The sequence below is a fragment of the Neovison vison genome, chromosome 6, assembly GCF_020171115.1.
Source record: "Neovison vison isolate M4711 chromosome 6, ASM_NN_V1, whole genome shotgun sequence".
NCBI classification, from domain to species: Eukaryota; Metazoa; Chordata; class Mammalia; order Carnivora; family Mustelidae; genus Neogale; species Neogale vison.
In genome coordinates, this window is record NC_058096.1 from 117,561,721 (window position 1) to 117,586,662 (window position 24,942).

The window sequence follows — 24,942 nt, forward strand, 5'->3', positions numbered from 1 at the left end:
CAGTTTATCTTTATAGTTAATTATACTCGACCAGTGATCATATTGGGACCTATGAAAGACAGGATAAATGATGACTTGATCTCAGAATTTCCTGACAAATTTGGATCATGTGTTCCTCGTGAGTAACCACATAAAAATTCTTAATTATTGGTCTTAACATTTTGTCACCATGTGTGGTAAAAGTACACATTACCATTTTTTAGTGGTTTATACTGTGTTATCACTTATTCTTCCATATTACTGTCCTTTTTAAAATTTCAATTAACTGCTGTTGTGTTGAACTTTACGAGATAATCACTGAAGCAGAAATTGGATTTGTTCGGCACCTGAGTGGCTTAGTTGGTTAAGCGACTGCCTTCGGCTCAGGTCATGATCCTGGAGTCCCTGGATTGAGTCCCACATTGGGCTCCCTGCTCGGCAGGGAGTGTGTTTCTCCCTCAGACTTTCCCCGTTTTGTGCTCTCTCTTTCTCTCTCATTCTCTTCCTCTCAAATAAATAAGTAAAATCTTAGAAAGAAAGAAAATGGATTTGTTGTGTTTAATACTAAACACTTCCTCAAGTTATTTTTTATTAAAGATACAACTAGACCAAAACGAGACTACGAGGTAGATGGAAGAGATTATCATTTTGTGACTTCAAGAGAGCAGATGGAAAAAGATATTCAAGAACATAAATTTATTGAAGCTGGCCAGTATAACAACCATCTGTATGGAACAAGTGTTCAGTCTGTGCGGGAAGTAGCAGAAAAGGTAAGCACCCACGGGTACCTGGCTCAGGTGCCTGGCTGACTCATTCGATAGAGCATACGATTCCTGATCTTGGGGTTATAAGTTTGAACCCTGTGGTAGGTATAGAAATTACTTAAAAATAAAAACTTTAAAAAAAAAAAAAAGCACCAAAGTGATCCTAGAATATAGTTTCTAATCAGATGTACCTTTATAATATAAAAGAATGATGTAATCGAAACTTTTAATCCATATTTTTGAAAAAATACAGGATAGATGTTTTAGAATTGATCATTTTAAACAATGTTATAAATTTATTCAACTGAATATTTAATTGTGGTGGCCTAGAAAAATGCATACAAAGTAAAGTAGATTGGGGTACTTAGGTGGTTCAGTTGGTTAAGCATCCGACTCGATTTCCACTCAGGTCATGATCTGAGGATTGTGAAATCAAACCTCACATCAGGCTCCACACTGGGCATGGAGCCTGCTTAACATTCTCTCTCCCTCTCCCTCTGGCCTTACCCCAGAAAAAAATAGGTCAACAAAGAAAATGAGAACAGAAATGGTAAAATGAACCTAAGGGAGGTTATTTTAAGGTGCTATACATTTGCCAGACATAGACCTTGTATTTAGCAATAGCGTTCCAACATCTAGCATAATTAAAAAGCAGTGTTCATCAATAAAATTAAATAAATTAAGTAAAATTAGGGGCACCTGGGTGGCATAAGAAGAAATAGATCATTTGACTAGTCCTGTATCTACTAAAGAGATTGATTCACATTGACATTTTAATACCACACACTCCAGACACAGATGGCTTTACTAATAAATTTTACCAAACATTTAAGGAAGAACTAAAACCCATTTTCTACCATAAAATTTAAAGAGAGTGAATACTTCCGAGTTCATTCTGAGTCCAACATTACCTAAGTTTCAGAACTTCAAAACACATTATAAAAAAAACTATAGACCTCCCATGAACACAGATGCAGAAATTCTAAACAAAAATTAAGCAAAATGAATCTTAACAATATATGATAAAAGATAATGTGCCAGGTGCCTGGGTGGCTCAGAGGGTTAAGCCTCTGCCTTCGGCTCAGGTCATGATCTCAGGGTCCTGGGATCGAGTCCCACGTCGGGCTCTCTGCTCGGCGGGGAGCCTGCTTCCTCCTCTCTCTCTCTCTCTGCCTGCCTCTCTACCTGCTTGTGATCTCTGTCTGTCAAATAAATAAATAAAATCTTTTTTTTTCCAATTTATTTATTTTCAGAAAAACAGTATTCATTATTTTTTCACCACACCCAGTGCTCCATGCAAGCCGTGCCCTCTATAATACCCACCACCTGGTACCCCAACCTCCCACCCCCCAAAAAATAAAATCTTTTAAAAAAATAATAATAATAATATGCCATGACCAAGTAGGGTTTATGCCGTAAGTGCAAGGTAAATTTAAACATTAGAAAATCAGTTAGCATAACCCACCGTCTTAAACTAAAAAAGGAAAATCATACAATCATCTCCATAGTTCAAGAAAAGCATTCAGCAAAATCCAACACCCAAACCACTTGTTTTTAGAATTATAGTAGACCTCCTAGCCAGTGCCATAAGTTCAAAGGAAGTAAGAACAGTTTTTCAGATTGGAAAGGAAGAAGTAAAATTGTGTTCATTTGCAGATGATATGATTATGTAAAAAATCTGATAGACTCTACCCAAAAAACTACTAGAATTAATAAGTTTAGCAAGAATGAAGGATACAGTGTAATTTGTTACACAAAAGACAACTGTATTCCTATGTACTTAAACCAGTGATAAGTGGAAATTTTGAAAAACATTATTTATATAACATTATTTACATTACTTACATAATGTAAATGTTTACATTTATATTCAATTACATTTTATATTAAAATGATCAATTCTGTAATACCTATATTTTTCAAAAATATGAATTTATTAAATAATGTAAGTTATTTATATTATTTACATAAAAATATTAAATACTTAAGAGATAAAGCTAACACAAAAGATTTACAGATCAGTACACTAAGAACCACAAAGCGTTGCTGAGAGAATTAAAGCCATAAATAAATGGAGAAATACATCATATTCATGGTTTTCTAAGCTTTAATATTATTTAGATGTCAGTTGAACTTTCAGACTTAGTACAACCCCAATAGAAAATGGCATGCTAATTCTCAAGCTTATAGGAAATGTGAAAATCTAGAATAGCCAAAACAACTTTGAAAAAAAATCAAAGATATGAAGACTTACAGAACTTGTTTTTGAGACTTAGAAAAATACAGTAATCAAGATTCTATGGTACTGGCATGAAGACAAACAAGTAGATCATCAGGACATACTAGAGAATCCTTAAACGGACCCACATATATATATGGACAACTGTTCAAAACTGGACAAAGTTCAAAGGCAGTTCAGTGGAGAAGGGAATAGTCTTAAGGAGCCTGGGTGGCTCAGTTAAGTGTCTGCCTTTGGCTCAGGTCATGATCTCAGGATCCTGGGATCGAGCCCTGCATCAGGCTCCCTGCTTAGCAGGGAAGCCTGTTTCTCCTTCTCCCTCTGTTGCTCTCCCTGCTTGTGCTCTCTCGTGCTCTGTCAAATAAATAGAATCTTTTAAAAAAGGGAGAGGGGATAGACTTTTCAACAGATGGTGCTAGAACAATTAACTAGCCATGCCTCACATAATATATAAAAATTAACTAAAAATAGATCATAAATGTAAAGCCTAAAACTATAAACTGTAGAAGAAAACAGAAAAATCTTCATGACTTTGGGTTTGGCAAAGATTTTTTAGATGGTATACTGAAAGCACAGTCCATAAAAGAAAGAATGATGACAAATTGGATTTCATTGAAATTATTAAAACTCTGCCCTTGAAAAAAACTCTTAAGAGAATAAAAAAGGCCATCTACTAGGAGAAAATATTTTCAAATTATGTATCTCATAAAAAACTTGTATTCAGAATATATAAAGAAGTCTTGTAATATAATAATAAAGACATCCCAATTTAAAAATGGGCGAAGTATTTAAAAAGACATCTCTCTAAAGAAGATGACCAGTAAGCACATAAAAAGATATTCAGCATAATCAGTCATTAGGAAAATGCAAATTGAAACCATAATGAGTTCCTATTACACACCTGTTAGAATGGCTAAATTATTTTAACTGACCATTACTAAGTTTTGACAGAGATATGGAGCAAATGGAACTCTCATATTCCACTAGATGAAAATATAACATTTTATATACAACCACTTTGAAAAACAGTTTGAGGATGCCTGGGTGGCTCTGTCAGTTACTTATCCACATCTTCATTTTGGCTGGGGTCGTGATCTCAGAGTTATGAGACTGAGCCCTGCATCAGACACACTGGGTGTGGGGGACCCTGCTTAAGATTCTGTTTCCTCTCCCCTACCTGCCCCGCCCCTCATGTGCCAGCATTCCCTGAATGAATTAATGAGATTTAAGAAAAAACAGTTGCCTAGCATATGATCCATTTCTGGACATTTACCCAAGAAAAAAGAAAGCGTATGTCCATACAAAGTTATCTATAATCACAGGAGACCAGTGATTGTTTGGGAAAGGACTAGAGGGAGAAGTTTCAAAGAGGCATGAGGAAACTTTTGAGGGTGACTAATACGTTTATTATCTTGATTTTTGTGATGATTTCAGGGTATATACACATGTCAAAACAAACTGTGTATTTTAGGGGTGCCTGGATGGCTCATTTGGTTAAGCATCTGCCTTCAGCTCATGATCTGGGGCTCCCTGCTCAGTGGGGAGTCTGCTTCTCCCTCTGCCCCCCAGCCGCCATGCTTGTGCTCTCTCTCTGTCTCCCAAATAAATAAATAAAATATTTTTTAAAAAATCTTTTAATTGTGTACTTTAAACACCTGCAGTTTATTGTATGTCAGTTACACCTTAAGCTGTTTAAAATAAAAACTGACAGTCCATCCTTGCTGAACTATTTAAATGTTTTGTCAACTCACATATATTTTTTACACTAAAAATAAATCATAAATTGTTTTTTAAAGAATTTAAGGTAGAAAATAGAAGATCTAGTGCTCGCTTCGGCAGCACATATAGAAAATAGAAGATCTAGAAAAGGTTAACACAATAGACAAACCGTGAGCTAATCTAATTTTTTTTAATTTTTTAAAAAATATTTTATTTGACAGATCACAAATAGGCAGAGCAGCAGGCAGAGAGAAAGGGGGAAGCAGGCTCCCCACCAAGCAGAGAGCTGGACACAGGGCTTAATCCCAGGACCCTGAGATCTTGACCTGAGCAGAAGGCGGAGGCTTAATCCACTGAGCCATCCAGGTGCCCCCAAACCTAATTTTTTTAAAAAAAGGAAAAATAATAATAGAAACAGAAATGTCAAGGGGACATACCATGTCATACCAATCATAAAAGACTATTTGTATATGTCTATATAAACAAATTTTAAAACGTGTTTGTGATGGATAATTTTTTAGAAAAATGTAGTTTACCAAAATTGACCTATTAGAAAAGGAACGATTTCTTTAGAAGAAATAGAGCAAATTATCAAGGAACTACCTGACAAAGAACACCAGACTCAGATGGCTTCTCAGGGGAATTTTACCAAATCTCAAAGGTTAGATTGTTCTAAAGCCCTATAATCTGCTCAGGAGCATTCTTTTTTTTGATATCTAAGTGTGCTGGAGACAAGAAAAATCATAGACCAATATCACAAATATTAATGCAAAAATGTTAAATATTTTTAGTAAACAGAATCCAGTACCACATTGCAAAAGTAATACACTGTGACCAAATGGGACTAAAGGAATTTAAGGTCAGTTCAAAGTTAGAAAATTAATTAATATAATCTTCCACAAAGCTAAAGAAAAAAATCATATATCCGTAGATGCCTAAAAAGCTTTTGGTAGAGTACCTTTCCTTGGGGGTGGAGGGACTCGAAAATCTGGAGATTGGTGTTACATTTTAAAAAGGAAAAAGAAGGAGCACCTGGGTGGGTCAGTGGGTTGAGCCTCTTGCCTTCATTCAGCTCAGGTCACAATCTCAGGGTCCTGGAATCAAGCCCTGCATCAGACTCTCCACTCAGCAGGGAGCCTGCTTCCCCCTCTCTCTGCCTACTTGTGATGTCTGTCTGTCAAATAAATAAATAAAATCTTTTTTTAAAAATAAAAGGAAAAATGAGAGAGATGAAAATGGATGAATGAATAGACAGATATTCTTAATTTAAAATCCTTAATAGGGGAAATATGAGGCAAAATACAAGGCAGTTCCATTATTGAGGAACAAAGCAAGGATGTCCATCATCTCTACTGCTATTCAACATTGTACTCAAGTTATTCATTGTACTTGAGGCATTAGTGCTGTTAAGACAAGAGGAACCAATTACATGCATAAAAATTGAGGGGAAAAGTAAAACTGTCTCTATTCTCAGATAATAGTATACCTGGGGAATCATATAAAATCTATCACAATATTGATAAAATTTATTTTGTAAAATAAATTATAAATTCATTATAAAACTAAAGACTATTATAAAATGAAAGATACTTTTAAAAACTAGAGCAAGGTTAGCAGTATATAAAATTAAGATGTATTGCTCATGGGACGCCTGGGTGGCTCAGTTGGTTAAGCAGCTGCCTTCGGCTCAGGTCATGATCCCAGCGTCCTGGGATCGAGTCCCACATCGGGCTCCTTGCTCGGCAGGGAGCCTGCTTCTCTCTCTGCCTCTGCCTGCCTCTCTGTCTACTTGTGCTCACTCTCGCTCCTCTCTCTCTCTGACAAATAAATAAATAAAATCTTAAAAAAAAAAAAATTAAAAAGTTAAAAAAAAAAAAAAAGATGTATTGCTCATGGGCACCTGGGTGGCTCAATCATTTGGGTATCCACTCCTCTTCATTTCAGCTCAGGTCATGATCTCAGGATCATGAGATTAAGCCTTGCTTTGGACTCCGTGCATAGCAGGGACTCTGCTTGAGATTCTCTCACCCTCTTCCCTTCCACCCCCTACCGCCCACTCTTGCTCTCTCTGTAAAATAACAAATAAAATCTATAAATAAATATTCCTACTAAATTGAAATTGTTCATTGAAGTATACTTAAGTCCTTGGATTACAGTATGTATTATGAGGGGTGCCTAGGTGACTCAGTTGATTAAGCATCCCACTCTTGATTTTGGCTCAGGTCACGACCTCAGGGTCCTGGGGATTGATTCCTGTATCAGGCTCCACACTAAGTGGGGAGTCTGCTTGAAGATTTTCTCTTGCTCTCTAAAATAAACAAATCTTTCTTTAAAAATGCAGGCAGTACCTGATTTAAAATATAATAAAATCTATTTAATAAGTTATGATTACTGCCCTATTTAACATAGGAACACCTTTCATAAATATAAAAATCCAAATGGCCTTTGTAAGTGAATTTAAGCATGTCAGAAAAATGTCCTAAATCCAGAAGTGGGGTTCCTAAATTGCCAGTTTGTGATCAAGTTTTTGCTGGTCCCCAATAAAATGAGAAATAGATTAGTGGTAATGAGGTTTTATAAGTTAAAATTTATTCAATTTTAAAGATTCTCCTTCATTTTAGGCTTTTTATCTTCTTGTTGATTGTATATTCTTTAAAGAAATGATAGTTAGGAGGGCACCTGGATGGCTCAGTCATTAAGCGTTTTCCTTAGGTTCAGTTCATGATCCCAGGGTCCTGGGATCAAGCCCTGCATCAGGCTCCCTGCTCAGTGGGAAGCCTGCTTCTCTCCCACCCACTCCCCCTGCTTGTGTTCCCTCTCTCCCTGTGTCTCTGTGTCAAATAAATAAATAAAATCTTTAAGAAAAAAAAGATAGTTATGGTAAAATGGTAGCTTAGGGTGGTTGTTTTTCTTGGCAAAATAAATTTAGGAGCCCCATATTGGTTGCCATTTTGAGACTGGTCTATGAAAGCTAGGAGTAAGGGAACTGTATTTTCATTCCTTTCTAAATGTAATATTTGAAAATGGAAATTAATTATTCATAGTCATTATTCATTGTCTTCATTTCCCCTCTGAAATTTGCTAACAGAAATGACAAGTTTGCTTAAAGTGAAGAGGAGCCAAATGTATCATAATCCAGATTTTGTACCTGTAGGAAATGTACCTTTGATATAATTGAAAATACTTGGTTCACTTGTTTTTCTTCTTTATTTCCTCTATTTTAGGGCAAACACTGTATCCTCGATGTGTCTGGAAATGCCATAAAGAGATTACAGATTGCACAACTTTACCCAATCTCCATTTTTATTAAACCCAAATCCATGGAAAATATCATGTAAGTATAAATGCCTAAAGCACAAACCTCTAAGTACAAATCCAGTGTCTGTCACGTACTAGACTGGATCGTTTACTTACCTTTGCTGCATCTCAGTTCCCTTATCTGTAAAATGGAGAGAATAATCGTATACTCACTTCAAGTGGTTATTGTGAGGATTGAATAAGCATTCTGTGATATCAGCAATCAGCAGCAGCAGCATTAATATACTAAAGTGTATATGGTAACATGTATTAGAATTTTAAGCCTAAGTAGTCACATGTGGCTATTAATTACTGAATGGTCTAGCTCTGTGTAACCACTAAAAGAATAAAATAATGTGTAACTACTTACTAATAGAGGGCAAAAATTGAATTTAAATAAAAACTAAAAAGATAAAGAGCAAATAGAAACAAAACAGTTGGGACAAAATGGATACAGTTAGTAAGATGATTTAAATGAACCCAAATATTTCATTAACTAAATGCTAGACTAAATGGTCTGATTAAAAAACAAGGATTGTCAGAATAGTTGAAGAAAAAATAAACTAGATGTTGCTCTTGTAGGAGGGGAAAAAATTCTTTTCTCTCTACTAGGTTTTCACTTGGACCTCTGTAACAAAAGACATATTAACATACAAATTTATTTTTAATTCAGGTTTCACGTGACATGAAAGCATTCATAAGGAAATGAAGACCCAAAAAAAACAGTTAAATTTGAGCATGTTTATACTAGGTTTGGTGACAAATGGTGACAAATGTAATAGTACCAAAGAATATAAGAGTAGCAAACTTAGCAAGGCCTCTTTGTTCAAATTCTTCTCAGTGTCCCACCGTCTTTGGAGATAAGGATGTTTGTTTCCTCCAGGTATAGAAATGCCACCTCTCACATGAGGATCTTTGCCCTGCCTCAGGGAAGGTCAGAGTCCTTCATATACCTGCCATTTTTCAAATTCCTTCAGCTTAGAATATTCAGTATGCCAAAGTGCTATATTTTGGAATAGTGTGTTATGATACCCATCAACTATATGTTGCTTTCATAAGACACATCTTAAATATTAGGCCATGGAAAAGCTGAAAGTGAGAGTCTAGAAAAAAAGGTATGTCGTACAAACATTAACCAAAAGTAAGTTTGTTTGTATTTGTTATCAAAGTATATCTAAAGGCAGGAAATTATTGCTGGACATAAAAATGAGCATTTCATAAAAATGAAAGAAAGGTTCAGTCCATCGGGAAGGTATATTTATACATTTGTACTTAATATAGTCTCAAAATAAGTAAAGTATAAATTGGTAATTATACAGGAAAAGAATAATTCCAAAATCACAGTGGGAGAACTTAACAGGAAGTAATAGAATAAGAAAACAAACATATCAGTATGGATATAGAACACAAAGTAAAAACTTTACCTAACTAACGTATGTAAAAAACACTGCATTCAATGTCTGCAATATGTAAAGACACATTAATTTCAAATGCACATAGAACAATTACCAAAACTAATTATATGCTAAGCCACAAATTTCAGTGATTGAAAACAAAATATTCTCTGACCCTGGTGAAATTAAAATAGAAATCAATAATTAAAATAGATAACTAGAGGGGTGCCTGGATGGCTCAGTCTTTGGACGTCTGCCTTTGGCTTAGGTAGTGGTCCCGGGGTCCTGGGATTGAGCCCCGCATTGGGCTCCCTGCTGGGTTGGGGACCTGCTTCTCCTTCTCCCACTCCCCCTGCTTGTATTCCCTCTCTCGCTATCTCTCTCTGTCAAATAAATAAAAATCTTTTTTAAAAAAAATAGATCTCTAGAAAATTCCCATATATTTGGAAATTAAGCATGTTACTTCTGGATGGGTCAAAGAAAAAAATCACAGCATAAGTTAATAAATGTAATGACAATGAAATTGTCAAGTAAATGAATTTGAAATATGGTAGCCTTGGTGATGGAAAATCCACAGCCCTAAATATTAGGAAAGAATGTAGGAAGTCAAATGTTAGCAGTCTAAGGTCTTGAGAAATTAGAAAAAGACCAGTCACTGAAACTCAAAGAAAGTAGAAATACAGTCAAAGAGAACAAACATAGTAGACAAGATCAACAAAATCAAAAATATTTTCTTTAAAAATACTGCATACCGTTAGTGAGAAAGATCAAGAAAATAAAATAAAGGCATAAATAGTATCAGGAATGAAAATGGGATATCACTGCACATCAGATAGACCTTAAAAAGGTTAACACAAGCAATCCAATAGAAAAATGAACAAAGGATTTAGCTCACGAAGGAGATATCCAAATAGTGAATAAACATATAGATGGTACTCAATTGGACATGGAAGCACAAGTTAAAACTGTAACATCAGGGCTCCTAACTGGCTCAGTCGGTAGGGCACGTGACACTTGATCTCAGGGTCATGAATTCAAGCCCCACTTTGGACATGGAGCCTACTTAAAAAATGAAAGAAACACAAAAAACCCTACTGTCATATTCTGCCACCCACACACCAAAAATAGCTAACGTGAAAACAGTTGTTAGCAAGGACATGGAACAACTGAAACTCCTAGCACTGATGGGAGTATAAATTTGGTACATCCACACTGGTAAATGGTTTACAGTATCTCCTAAAAACTGGACATACACATAACTTAAAGATCCAGAAATCTCATTTCTAAAAATGTGCCCAACAGAAATGTTTACATATGTTCACCAAAAACAGGTACTATATTGCTGACAGAAGTACTGTTCAGAATAACCAAAAACACTATTCAAATATAAATCAGTGAATACATAAATTATGACCTACTTACACAATGAAATATTCTACAATAATGAGAATTAGCAATCTCCAACTACACTCAAAAGTATGGAAGAATCTCACAAACATAATCTGAGTAAAAAAGAAATCCCTACTTAAAAGTGTATGTAGTCTGGGATTCCTTTATACATATTTTATGATTTCAGTATAATCATGGCTCACAGAAGTCAAATGGAGGTTACTCTTCAAAGGTAGGTAGGTGACTGGAATGAGATTCTGGGGTACTGATGTAATGTTCTAGATCTTGATCTAGGTACTAGATGGTACACAAGTAGGTTTAAGTTGGTTAAAATTCATCCAGTTGTATATTTATGATATTCCTCTTCTATCTTTGAAAGTTATACTTAAAAAATCTTTCTGAAAAGTCTTAAGAAACAGAAAAGGAAAAAAAAAGAAATAGAAAATCTAATGCCATTCCTATTAAAGAACTTAACTCTCTTATGAAAAACCTTCCTAGAAATAAAACACTAGGCCAACAGGATTTACTGAATTCTACCAAAAGCTAAATAATACAAATCTTAGCACAAATTCTTCCACTGATTTTATGGACATTAATTTAATACCAAAACCTGACTAAGACCTCATAGAAAATGAAAATGATAAGACAATCTTTTTTCCAATTTATTTATTTTCAGAAAAACATTATTCATTATTTTTTCACCACACCCAGTGCTCCATGCAAGCCATGCCCTCTATAATACCCACCACCTGGTACCCCAATCTTAACACAAATATAGATGGAAAAATCCTTGCCAAAATACAAATAAATTGAGTTCAACAATTAATTTTTTTAAATAAGATAAAATAACGAAGTTGGGATTAGTCAAGAATACAAGGTTAGTTAAACATTTAAAAATTTGTCAGTGGTAGAGCTAGAGAGAAGATGCAGTAAGAAGCACCAGGAATCCATTTCCCCACCTAGACACAAATGGACTTAACAGAATTTGTCAGAAGTAACTACTTGGGAACTCAGGAGTCTATTGAAAGCTTGAAGAGGAAGGTTTCTTGAAGCGGAAGGCTTCTAGGGGAAGGTTTGAATGATTAATTTTGGTTAATTTCAGCTTTTAGGCTGATAGCAGCTACCTCTTTCCCCACCTTCAGCCCATAGCAGGCAGCCATGCATGCCTTTCTTGAGTAGCTTGTGGGGGCCAAGGTGGGCAAAAAGATTTGGTTCTCCAAATTTCAGATAACTGTGCTCTAATAGCTGACTGCTTCTTTTGGTTGTAGAGGTGCAAACACAAAGGCAGGTGTCCATTGTCATTGTTGCAAGTCCCTACCCCAAGAAAAAGTGTCCATTGTCATTGTTGCGAGTCTCTACCCCTAGAAAAAGAACAACAGTCTACACCCAGAACTAACAATAGGAAGGAAACAATAAAGATTAGAGCAGAGAGCAACAAAAGACAAAATAGAAAGTGATAGAGAAAATCAATGAAACCAAAAGTTGATTCCTGGAATAAAAAAGACAGACCTTTAGCTAGATGGACTAAGAAAAAAGATTTAAATTACTAAAATCTGAAATGAAAGTGGGGGCATTAGTAAGGAATTTATAGAAATAAAAAGAATAAAAAGGATTATAAGAGTACTATGACCAGTTGTGCACCCGCATCGGGCTCTCTGCTCGGCAGGGAGCCTGCTTCCTCCTCTCTCTCTCTGCCTGCCTCTCTGCCTACTTGTAATCTCTCTCTCTCTCTCTCTGTCAAATAAATAAATAAATAAAATCTTTTAAAAAAAAATTGTGTAACGGATGAACAAGCTCCTAGAAACACAAACCTACCAAGATTAAATCAAAAAGAAATAGAAAATGTAGAGAAACCTATAATGGCTAAGGAGCTTGAATCAGTAATCAAAACCTCCTAACAAAGAAAAGCCCTGGAGCTGGTGGTTTCACCAATGGATTTTATCAGGCATTTAAAAAATTAATGCCAATCCTTCTCAAACTTTAAAAAAAAAAAAAATGAACAGAAGGAAACACTTGTTAATTCATTTTATGAGGCAACCATTACCATGATACAAAAACCATATAAAGACACTGCAAGAAAACTGCAGACCAATATCTCTTACGAACATTTGACACAAAAATCCTCAACAGAATTCTAGCAAACAGAACTCATCAACATATTAAGAGGATTACACACCAAGGTAATTTTATCCTTGGAATACAAGGATGGTTTGACGTATTTTCATATGTCAATCATGTCAATATGTCAAATCATAATATGCCATATCAACAAAATGAAGGAAAAAACACAAATCATCTCAGTGCAGAAAAAGCATTTGACAGGAGCACCTGAATGGCTCAGTCTGGTAGAACATGTGACTCTTGAGCTCAAGGTCATGACTGTGAGCCCCACATTGGGCATAGAGATTACCTTTTTAAAAAGGGTACTTGAGGCTAAAATTTAACAAGTCAGGAAATGACAGATGTTAGCAAGGATGTGGAAAAAGGGGAACCCTCCTACACTGTTGGTGGAAATGCAGGCTGCTGCAGCCACTCTGGAAAACAGCATGGAGGTTCCTCAAAGAGTTGAAAATAGAGCTACCCTACAACCCAGCAATCGCACTACTGGGTATTTACCCTAAAGACACAAATGTAGTGATCCAAAGGGGCATGTGCACCCAAATGTTTATAGCGGCAATGTCCAATAGCCAAACTGTGGAAAGAACCTAGATGTCCATCAACAGATGAATGGATAAAGATGATGTGGGGTGTGTGTGTGTGTATACACACACACACACACACACAATGGAATACTATGCAGCCATCAAAAGAAATGAAATCTTGCCATTTGCAACAATGTGGGTGGAACTAGAGGGTATTATGCTGAGCAAAATAAGTCAATCAGAGAAAGACAATTATATGATCTCTCTAATATGAGGAATTTGAGAGGCAGGATGGGGGTTGGGGGGTAGGGAAGGAAAAAATGAAACAAGATGGGATTGGAAGGGAGACAAACCATAAGAGACTCTTAATCTCACAAAACAAACAGGGTTGCTGGGGGTGGGGGTTTAGGGAGAGGGTGGCTAGGTTATGGACATTGGGGAAGGTATGTGCTATGGTGAGTGCTGTGATATGTGTAAGCCTGATGATTCACAGACCTGCACCCCTGGGGCAAATAATACATTATATGTTAATAAAGATATTTTTTTAAAAAGGCATTTGACAGCATTCTCTCATGATTAAAAACACTTAAATAGGAATAGAAGGAAGCTACTTAAATGTGATAAAGCCATGTATGAAAAACACACAGCAAACATACTCAGTGGTGAAAGACTGAAAGCTGTTTCTCTAAGATCAGGAACAAGGCCAGGATACCTGCTTTTACCATTTCTATTCAGTACAGTTATTAGAAATACTAGCTAAAGGAATTAGGCAAGAAAATGAAAGGCATCCAAACTGGAAGGGAAGAAATAAAATTTGTTTGCAGACCATATGATCTTATCTATAGAAAACCCTAAGGACTGCAGATAAAAACTCTTAGAAGTAATAAATAAATTCAGCAAAGTAGCAGCATATAGAGTCAACATAAAAAATTAGTTGCATTTCTATACACGGACAATGAACAGTCTGAAAAGGAATTCTATTTACAGTAGCATCAAAAAGAATAAAATGCTTAAGAATTATTTTAACCAGGGAGGTGAAAGATTTGTAAAACTATAAACTATAAAGTTTATAAAGCATGGCTGAAAGAAAATAAAGAAGATAAAAATAGATGAAAACACTTCTCATGTTCATGGATTTAGGAGACTTAATGTTGTTTAAATGTCAGTACTTACCCAACATGATCTACAAATACAATGCGATGTTTGTCAAAATCCCAATGACATTTTTTGCAGAAATAGAAAAACCCATACTAAAACTCACATGGAATCGCTTAAATAGCGAAAACAATATTCTTTTTAAGATTTTTTAATTTATTTATTTGACAGAGAGCACAAGTAGAGCAGCAGGCAGAGGGAGAGGGAGAAGCAGGCTCTCTGCTGAGCAGGGAGCCCCATGTGGGGCTCCATCCCAGGATTCTGGGATCATGACCTGAGCCAAAGGCAGCTGTTTAACACCTGAGCCACCCAGGCGCCCCCAAAATAATATTTTAAAAGAAAAAAAACTGGAAGACTCAGAGTTCTAATTTTATAATTCACTACAACGGTACAGTAACCAAAACTAGTATTGGCATAAAGACAAATATGACCAGTGGAATACAAAACTATAATGAGATATCACCTCACACCTGTCAGAATGGCTAAAACCAAAAAACAAACAACCAGTGTTGCCAATGATATGATGAAAAAAGGAACTCTCATGCACTATTGGCAGGAATGCAAATTGGTACAGCCATTGTGGAAAACAGTTTAGAGGTTCCTCAAAAAAATTTAAAATAGAACTATCCTATGATTCAGGAATTACCACTTCTGGGTATTTATCCAAAAATACAAAAACACCAACTCAGAGATACCTGGGCGGCTTAGTTGGTTAAGAATATGCCTTTGGCATGATCCCAGGGTCCTGGGATCGAGTCCTCCTTTGGGCTCCTTGCTCAGTGGGGAAGCTGCTTCCCCCTCTTCCTGCAACTCCCCCTGCCTGTGATATCTCTCTCTCTCTCTCTCTCTGTCAAATCTTTAAAAAAAAAAAAAACCACTAACTCAAAGGTATACACACACCCCTATATTTATCGCAGCACTATTTACCATAGCTAAACCATGGAAGCAGCCCAAGTGTCCACTGATAGATGAATGGATAAAGAAGAGGTGGTATGTATATACAATGGAATGTATATACAGTTAAGCAATAACAAAGAATAAAGTCATCATTTGCTACAACATGGATGGAGCTGGAAGATACACTGAGCAAGATAAGTCAGTCAAAGAAAGACAAGACCATATGATCTCACTCATGTAGAATTTGAGAAACAAGTAAAGGAACAAGAAACCAAGAAACAGACTTAACCACAGAGAACAAACTTATGGTTATCAGAGGGGAGGTGGGTGGTGGGATGGAGGAAATAGGGGATGGGGATTAAACAGTACACTTACCATGATGAAAAAAATTAAAAAGATCAATGGAGTAGAATAGAGAGGTCAGAAGTAAACTGTTATATGTGTGTGTGTGTTTTTTTTTAAGATTTTATTCATTTATTTGACAGAAATCACAAGTAGGCAGAGAGGCAGGCAGAGAGAGGGGGGGGGGAAGCAGGCTCCCTGCTGAGCAGAGAGCCCGATGCGGGACTCGATCCCAGGACTCAGATCATGACCTGAGCCGAAGGCAGCGGCTTAACCCACTGAGCCACCCAGGCGCCCCTATATATGTGTTTTTTTTAACAAGGATACAAAACCATTCAGTGGGGGAAAGTGCAGTCTTCTCAACAAATGGTGCCAGGAAAATTGGGTATCTAACGTGTAAAAGAATTAAGTTGGACCCTTACTTAACACCATATACAGAAATTAACTCAAAATGGATCAAGGACCTAAATGTAAGATAATAAAACTCGTAAAAGAAAACATAGGACATGGAACACGGGGTGTTATACATAAACAATGAATCTTGGAAACAACATCAAAAACTAGTGATGTATTGTATGGTGACTAACATAACACAAAATAAATTTTTTTAGAAAGGGACAAAAGCTTTACAACATTGGATTTGGCATTGATTATTGGATATAACACCAAAAGCAGAGGTAACAACAACAAAGATTAGTTTCCATAAATATTTTTTTTAATATTTTATTTATTTGAGAGACAAAACAGAGCACAAGCAGGGCAGAGGAAGAGGGAGAAGCAGACTCCCAGCTGAGCAGGGAGCCCAACATGGGGCTCCCAGCACTCAGGGATCATGACCAGAGCTGAAGGCAGTTGATGGAGCCTGTGACTTTTGATCTCAGGGTTGTGAATTCAAGCCCCATGTTGGGTGTAGAGATTACTTAAAATCTTTAAGTTTTGTATATCAAAAGACATGGTCTACAGAGTAAAAGGGCAGTCCACAGAATGGGAAAAATATTTGCAAATCATTTATCTAATAAGGGATTAATATCCAGAATATTTAGAGAACAAAAAAAAAAGACAATTCAAAAATGAGGAAAGGACTTGAATGGACCTTTCTCCGAAGGAGATACAGCCACAGCCAACAAGCAGATGAAAAGATTCATAGAGTTACTATATGATCCAGCAATTCTATTTCTAGCTATGGGCTGCTTTTTTGAAGAGATACTTGTACATTCATGTTTATGGTGGCATTATTCCCAGTAACTAAAATGTGGAAGAAATCAAAGTGTCCCATCAGTGAATGTGCTGATAAGCAAAATACGGTACATATATACAAAGGATGGAAATTCGGCAGTATGTCCATGGATGATGGTTGCAGGCATTATGCTCAGTGGAATTAGCCAGTCACAAAAAGACAAATACTGTATGATTCCACCTTTATGAGGTACTCAGAGTGGTCAGAATCATTTTTAAATAGGAATAGAATTTTGGTTTTACAAAACAATTGTAGGTTTGGATGGTGGTAATGGTTGCACAACAATATGAAGATACTAATACTAGCGAACTGTACACTTAAAAATGGTTAAAATGGTAACTTCTATGTTATGTATATTTTTTCATTATTTTTAATGAATCTTTTAAAATCCATGTAAATGTGCCACATTAAGAGATTATAGGAGTAGGGGCGCCTGGGTGGCTCAGTGGGTTAAGCCGCTGCCTTCGGCTCAGGTCATGATCTCAGGGTCCTGGGATCGAGTCCCACATCGGGCTCTCTGCTCAGCAGGGAGCCTGCTTCCTCCTCTCTCTCTCTGCTTGCCTCTCTGCCTACTTGTATCTCTCTCTGTAAATAAATAAATAAAATCTTTTAAAAAAAAAAAAGAGATTATAGGAGTAAAAGCATAGGATCATTTTAATAAATGCAGGAAAAACATTTAATAAAATAAACATTCATTCATGACAAAAAAACATTTTTCAGACTATGAATAGAAGGGAACTTCCTTTATCTGATAAAAGGTCACTTACAGAATATCAAAGCAAATGTCATACTTAATGAAAAAATATCGGAAGCATTCCCTTTAAGTTGGGAACGAACTCTCATATACCAATCATCCATCTGCAGCAATAATCATCAGCTGTGACCAGTCTTGTTTCATCTATCTCCCTACCCCTACCCATCCACACCAGATTATTTTGACACAAACCCCAGACATTATATGATTTCATCCATATATTTCAGTATATATTTGAAAGATAAGAATTATGTTATTAGAAAACATCTCTCATGTCACACTTAAAATTATTTTTTATATCATTAGATCCAGTTTTTCTGATTGTCTCATCAGTTTTGCTTATGGTTTTTTGGTTTTTTGGTTTTTTTTTTCAGCTTATTTGCCTGAATCAAGTTCCAACTAAGATCTGTTTGTGACAGTTGGTTGTTAATTCTTTTAATGTATAGATTCTCCCTCCGTATCTTTTTTTTTTCCAGTTTATTTGTTAAAGAAACCACGTCATTTCTTCTGCAGAGTTCTCCCCAGACTATATTTTGCTGATTGCCTTCTCATGTTGTTGTTTCATATGTTTATGTATTATCTTTGTTGTCCATAAATTGGCAGATAGATTTCTAAGCTCTTAATATGAAATTTTCATCAAAGTGAAAAACATAAAATTAATGCTTAGTTTTTTTGGCTGCCTTGAGCCAATGCAAAAATTTGTTGAAACCCTCTGTCAATTCAAGCATAAAGCTTAATATACCTAAAGTGACTGAATCTAATTTTTAATGACATTCATATTCTCAACAGAGTTCAGCTTTTCATGGTTTTATGCTTTATGTGTATCTTCTCTGTCATCTTTTTTCAAAAAGGATTATAATGTACTAATTGCTAATTTCTACATTTATTTGCATAGGGAAATGAATAAGCGTCTAACAGAAGAACAAGCCAGGAAGACATTTGAAAGAGCCATGAAACTGGAACAAGAATTTACTGAACATTTCACAGGTTGGCATCATGTGTGTCTGTGCCCTGACAGAATTTTGATTTGGAGCCATATAAACTGACCTATTGAACTTTGAACTATGCCCACATCTACCAGTAATTAATTACATGGCTAATACTATCTATTAATACTATGTAATTAATACTGTGTTTTTCAGAATAATTCATCTAACCTAGGCAGTGGTGATGAGGAATCTTAAAAGTTAGTGTTTCTTAAGTGGTTCATTAGGACATATTAGACTGGAGAAAAATAGATTCAGACTTGATTTCTTCTGTGAAAATGACTTTTCTGATCTTATGCTTTATAAATTTTGATCCATTTTAGGATATTATTTGTTTTTTAAAAAATGAGTGGGTAGCAATTCCCAAATAATCTCTCATTCATTTCGTCCTTTAAATTATTCTCCAGGTGTTCACACTAAGTACATCAAATGCCATGGTGGTGTAACCCATGTGCTTTTTTTCTTCTTTTTTTTTTTTTTTTAAATAATTTCAGACTTACAGAACATTCACAAGAGTAGTACCAGCAATTCTCATACACTTTTCACCCATATTTTCTAAATGTTAACATTTTACCACATTTCATTTTTTTCTGAAACACTGAAGGGTAAGTTGCAAGCAGGTGCCCTTTTGCCTCTTAAATACTTCGGTGTATATCTACCAAATATGCAAAAGCAAAAATCACCAAATCTCACCTTTTGATCAATATTTAAAATTAAAATTCTTATATTTTTCAAGTAGGAAAATTACTGAAATGAGTGCCTATTACTAAGCAAACAATACGTAAATGGCCTTTTGCTGGATGAGTAACTAATTCTAAGATTTCACTTCTGTTTCACCAATAATTGTTACCGTGAAGATAGACAATTAATGGAGTTTCTAATTTTGTTTAATTATTACAGCTATTGTACAGGGAGATACGCTGGAAGACATTTATAACCAAGTGAAGCAGATCATAGAAGAACAGTCTGGTCCGTACATCTGGGTTCCAGCAAAAGAAAAGTTATGAGGACTGATGTTTCTCTGTTTCTCTTTTCCACGATCTCATTTTCTCTGACACTGCTTTGCCCTTTCCTTTTGGAGTCTGTCTACAATACTCCCTCCACATTGAATCATATCCCACTCATCATTGTCTGCAGTTGTGCTTAAGTTTTGACATCTAGGGTCTCCTTCAACTTGTAGCATCTGTATTTTATGTCACTATTGGTTTGTGGCCATTTTTCAGAACTGAAGATGGAATGGCCTGACCAGCTATTAAGGATTTGGGGAGACTGGGAAATTGTGGTAAAATTCCTTAATGTTTAAGGGAAAGTAACTTTAAGATTTTCAGAAAAGCTTTATATACATTCTTTTCAAATTTCAGTATAAAGGAAAGAAAAGTGGTGTTAATCAGTGATTTAGTAAACTTCGAGCAACAGTGCACGCTTAACTTTAATAGCATGGTTTGGCCAATATATTAACTTTCAAGTCCTTATCTCAGTTGACTTGTGTTATCCAAACAAATATTTCATTATAGACAAATAAGAAAAATATGTTTTTTAATTTCAAAATTAATGTCTGCATTAACTTTCATAATTTCACAAAGGGATATTCATTTTTCAGAAGAGTTCTTCGTGTTTTTCATTATTTGAGGGGTTTTTTTCTCAATACATTTGCTAGGAATAGCGGTGTTATAAATGTTTTTAATCTACTTGTACAGCACTATTTATAGTGTCTTACAAAAGTTCATACATAACGATCATCACATTTTCTGAATTGAGGCCATGTTTAGGTGCTAGGGGAGCTCACCTTTTACACATAAGGTTGAGGAAATTTCACAGACATAAATACAGACAGAACAGACATTACAGTGATGAGGTAGTAATCATTATGGCAATGGAAAAGGAGTCCAATTCATAGTCTAAAACTTTAAATGTATTCTTAGGGATCAGATTTTAATGAATATTTTACCCACAGTAACTGCCTATTTTGTTATAATAAAATATATATATATATAAATATATATAAAACTTTCTTTAACTAAACTCTGTAACTATGGGAATTATTTTCTTTACATAGTTGCGCACACACAAACATATATATATATATTTAAAATATATTTTTTCTTTTGCCACCTACTCTTTTTGTTTGGTTTTTAAATTAAATATTAATTGATTAGACTTTATCTTCCTTAATCATGTGAACTGAAAATGGGGGTATGGTGGTTGTGGAAAGAAACCTTTAGGGAAATTAGATTACATACAGAAGTATAGGCGTGTTCTCCTCTTTTCTACAAAAGTTTTCAAATGGTTCCTGGTTCTGTTTTGAGGGTTTTTTTTTTTTTTTTTTTTTTTTTTTTTTTACTGTTGTTCTTGTCATTGGGTTTGGATTTGGTCTTCTGCCTCTCCTTCCAGTTCTCCTTTCACTAATAGGCAAATAAGCAAAAGCCTCATGTGTGTGTTTTCCCCTTAGACTGCACACCTTTCACCTCTTGTAGCTGCTCTACACTAGAGTTACACAGATCTTCATGGACAGCAGTTTTAAGAAATTTTAGTGAAAGGTAGTTATGATTTCAGAAATCAGCTTCTCTGGTCTTTTAATGTTTGGCTTCCCTTTGCTTTTTTGGAGTTGTTTATTAAGTATGTGTTTTTGACAGCCTCCTCATTACAATTCTTAAATGAGTACTGGTTTGTAAAGGATTATCAACATTATCCATTCCATTTATGAGAAAGAGGAGAACAGCTAATAAACTTTGTCGTAAAATCCATATGTTAAATGTGTCTTGAATTATGAAAGAATATATTGTTTACAAGCAAACATTTTCTGGAAACAACCTGGAGCATCGTGTAATTTATAAACTGGATTCATGGGCCATAAGGGAATCTAATCAAATTTTATTCCGTAGGTCTTGGAATTGAGTATGTTAACACATTGAAATAAATACTATGGCAATAACAATAATTACACTAGGTTGTTACCAAACATAAAACAGCTAGAAGAAAATTATTGTAAAATGATCTCAAGAGTCCCAGAAATCACTCTACAGCAAGACCCCAGCATAAGGCATTTTGAAATATTTACTGATTACATGTTCTAAAATATCAAGAGGTTATAAAAATGATGCCATTTATCTGTTAAAATGTTTATTACATTGCTTTTGGATGTCCTTGTTCAGTGATGTTTTTGTAAGAAAACACAACTTTTGTTCAGCTTTCTAGATTGTATAGAATTATTAATAAAAGTACTAATTGCTTAGTACTACTGTGTAACAGCTTTAGTATATTATCATTTAATTTTAAAAGATAAGAATTTAAGAATTACTAGCCCCATGGTAAGACCTAAATGAAATCACTTGCCCAAGATGACTTAGCTCTAATAAGTGGCAGTGCTTAGTATTTGCTCTGCCCCATGTTCTAATATATTAATGCTGCCTTGTTTTTCTCAGCCTCTACTATGTAAGGCACTATGACTCATATTATGTTAGTGCCCCTTTATAGAGACACCCCTAGATGAGGTCTTTGCCCAGAGTCACACAGTAAGTAAGGACAGATCCATAGAACAAGTCACTTCATATCACAGCTGAAAGAAATGTTTCTGGGAGACAAATCAGCCCAGCACCATCACAGTGACATACAAAAAACTTCTTTGGAACCAAAAATGGGGAGGTGGGGCGGGGGCAGGGGAATGGAACAGTGTTCATTAGGGGGAAAGTCCATTAGTCTGATACAGAGAGAATAATATTTCAAATCATTATAAGATATTCCATATTTTTACTATGCTTCTTAATATTTTTAAGTTGGCAAAAATTTAAATGCCTCTTAAATGTGACTACACATTTCTGGTTGCTTTTCTATTTCGCATCTTCCCAGGGCTTTTCAAAAACGATGGAAACAAGCTTGCAGGAGAGACTCTCACACCTGGTAACCCACTACATAGTATTTAAATTCCAAGATAGCAATTTGGAGGCTTATTCATGAGAAAAATTTGTTTACTAAAGTATTAAACAGTTTACTTCCAAAATTCTGTCTGGAGTACTCCTAATTTACAGAGATCTCCATGTCTTAACCAAAGTTATACTACAAATCAGGAACAGAGCCAGGATTAGAACCTTTGATTCCAGGATCCTGAGACAGTGGTTTTTCTACCATCCGGTTCCTTTTCTTCCCGTGCTATAAGCTGAATTTAGTGGGTTATTCAGTCCCTCAAGGGTTGAATTACTCATTAAAAGAAAGTAAATATCTGTAAACTTAAAAGATTTTATTGAGGTGCTTCAGTTTTTTGAAAGATACCAGGGAAAAACAACAAATGTCACTTTTCTGATCTAAGTTTAGATTATCTGGTGTTTTAGTCCAATGTCAAAGATTCCATTCCAATGTCAAAGTTCCTCCAGAATTGCACAGTATAGCTCCTACTGGCTTTGGCAGTGGAGTGCTGTAATATGAAGGATGTAGGCTATGGAATCAGAGCTTGACTTAAAGACCAGCTCCACCACTCACTGGTTATGTAACTAACCTTGGACAAGTCGTGTCATCCCTCTTTCTGTTTATTTACCTCCAAAATGGAGATATTTGAGGGCACCTGGGTGGCTCGATCAGTTAAGTGTCCCAAGTCTTGGTTTTGGCTTGGGTCACGATCTTGGGGTCCTTATGTTGAGCCACAGCAGGCTCTGTGCTCGGTGGGGAGTCTGCTTCTCTCCCTCTTCCCCTCCCCCCTGCAAGTGCGTTCACTTTCTCATACACACACAAATAATATAGAGATACTTTAAGAATCTGTATCAGTACATTCTAAAAGTTAATTCCCTTTTCCTTTAGAATCAGAAGCCTGGAATTGTTGCAACTTTGTACAGATTACCTTGAGCCTTCATTTTAAATGGGATTTGAATGACTATCTTGCAGAATTGTTTTAAGGATTAAATAAAGTAATGTTTACAAAACAGTGATCATAGCATCTGATACTTGACTCTTTCTGCCTTCCTCTGGAGTATGTTTATGATTGCTAACAAAAGAATAATAGGGTCCACCGTTCTTCACCAACTGTAGAGAAATTTTCTTTAATGGACTTTCAGTGAAGAAATTATTTACATTTCAGTCCTTATAATCATGTTTACTCATCCCTACTCTGTCAGAGATGTGACTTTTGCCTACTCTACCTCAGTCTTGAACATGGAACTGGAAGACATCAAGACTTCATAAGCCATCCTCATATCTGCACAGTGCTAGACACAACAGTACCCAACAGTTTTCTCTCTATTGAGAGTCTAGGAACAGGCCTGGTAAAGATTATTTAAATCACCCAGGTAAGATACATTTTCTTTTTCTTTTTTTAAGATTTTTATTTACTTATTTGACAGAGATCACAAGTAGGCAGAGAGGCAGGCAGAGAGAGAGAGGGGGAAGCAGGCTCCCTGCTGAGCAGAGAGCCCGATGCGGGACTCGATCCCAGGACCCCGAGATCATGACCTGAGCCGAAGGCAGCGGCTTAACCCACTGAGCCACCCAGGCACCCCAAGATATATTTTCTTTTATTCAGTTTGACATAGAATAGTCACTACTTATCCATGATTACTTTCTCAGTGACTGCTACCAGCTCTTTCTTCATATGGTTACCTGAGAGTTGGCAAAACAAATCCTGGTCTGCCGAACAGCAGTGTGAACAGCATTTGTGGTCAGGTAAACTGATGTCATTTGAAACTCAGGAACAGGCACCAAACCTGACCAGGGAGAGTTTCACACTACAATTTTTTCTAGCGGTTTCTATTAGTATAGTAGAGTATAGAGATGGGGGAAGATGAGAGGAAGGAGAGAAGACAGTGAAGGCTGGAATTCTCTCCCACTACCCTTTTTTTGTTGTTGTTTACTTGTTATTGAAGTATACATATATAAAATGTATAAATGTCACAAGTGTACATATACCTCAATGAATATTTACAAACCAATACCCACATAACAATCAGAATGAAGCTCAAACAGAACATGACCAGCACCCTAGGTACTCTGCCACATCTCCCTCCCACTTATTATTCCTACTCCAAGGAAAGCCACTATCCTTTTTTTTTTTTTTAAGATTTTATTTATTTAGTCATGAGAGACAGAGACAGGCAGAGGGAGAAGCAGACTCCCCGCTGAGCAGGGAGCCCGATGTAAGGCTTGATCCTAGGACCCTGGAATCGTC

At 35.9% G+C, this 24,942-nt stretch overlaps 1 protein-coding gene across 19 annotated transcripts in view; it reads left to right on the plus strand.

The window, feature by feature from the left end:
- The window catches only part of DLG1 (discs large MAGUK scaffold protein 1), a 263,928-nt gene extending 242,390 nt beyond the window's left edge, over positions 1–21,538 (plus strand). For all 19 annotated transcript variants that reach the window (XM_044252049.1, XM_044252050.1, XM_044252052.1 and 16 more), the window contains 5 exons: positions 17–118; positions 577–749; positions 7,926–8,035; positions 18,704–18,795; positions 19,695–21,538. In XM_044252049.1, coding sequence (XP_044107984.1) covers positions 17–118; positions 577–749; positions 7,926–8,035; positions 18,704–18,795; positions 19,695–19,801 — 584 coding nt within the window. In that variant the 3' untranslated portion in view covers positions 19,802–21,538. The remainder of the gene's footprint in view (positions 1–16; positions 119–576; positions 750–7,925; positions 8,036–18,703; positions 18,796–19,694) is intronic.
- The last annotated feature ends 3,404 nt before the right edge of the window (positions 21,539–24,942 follow it).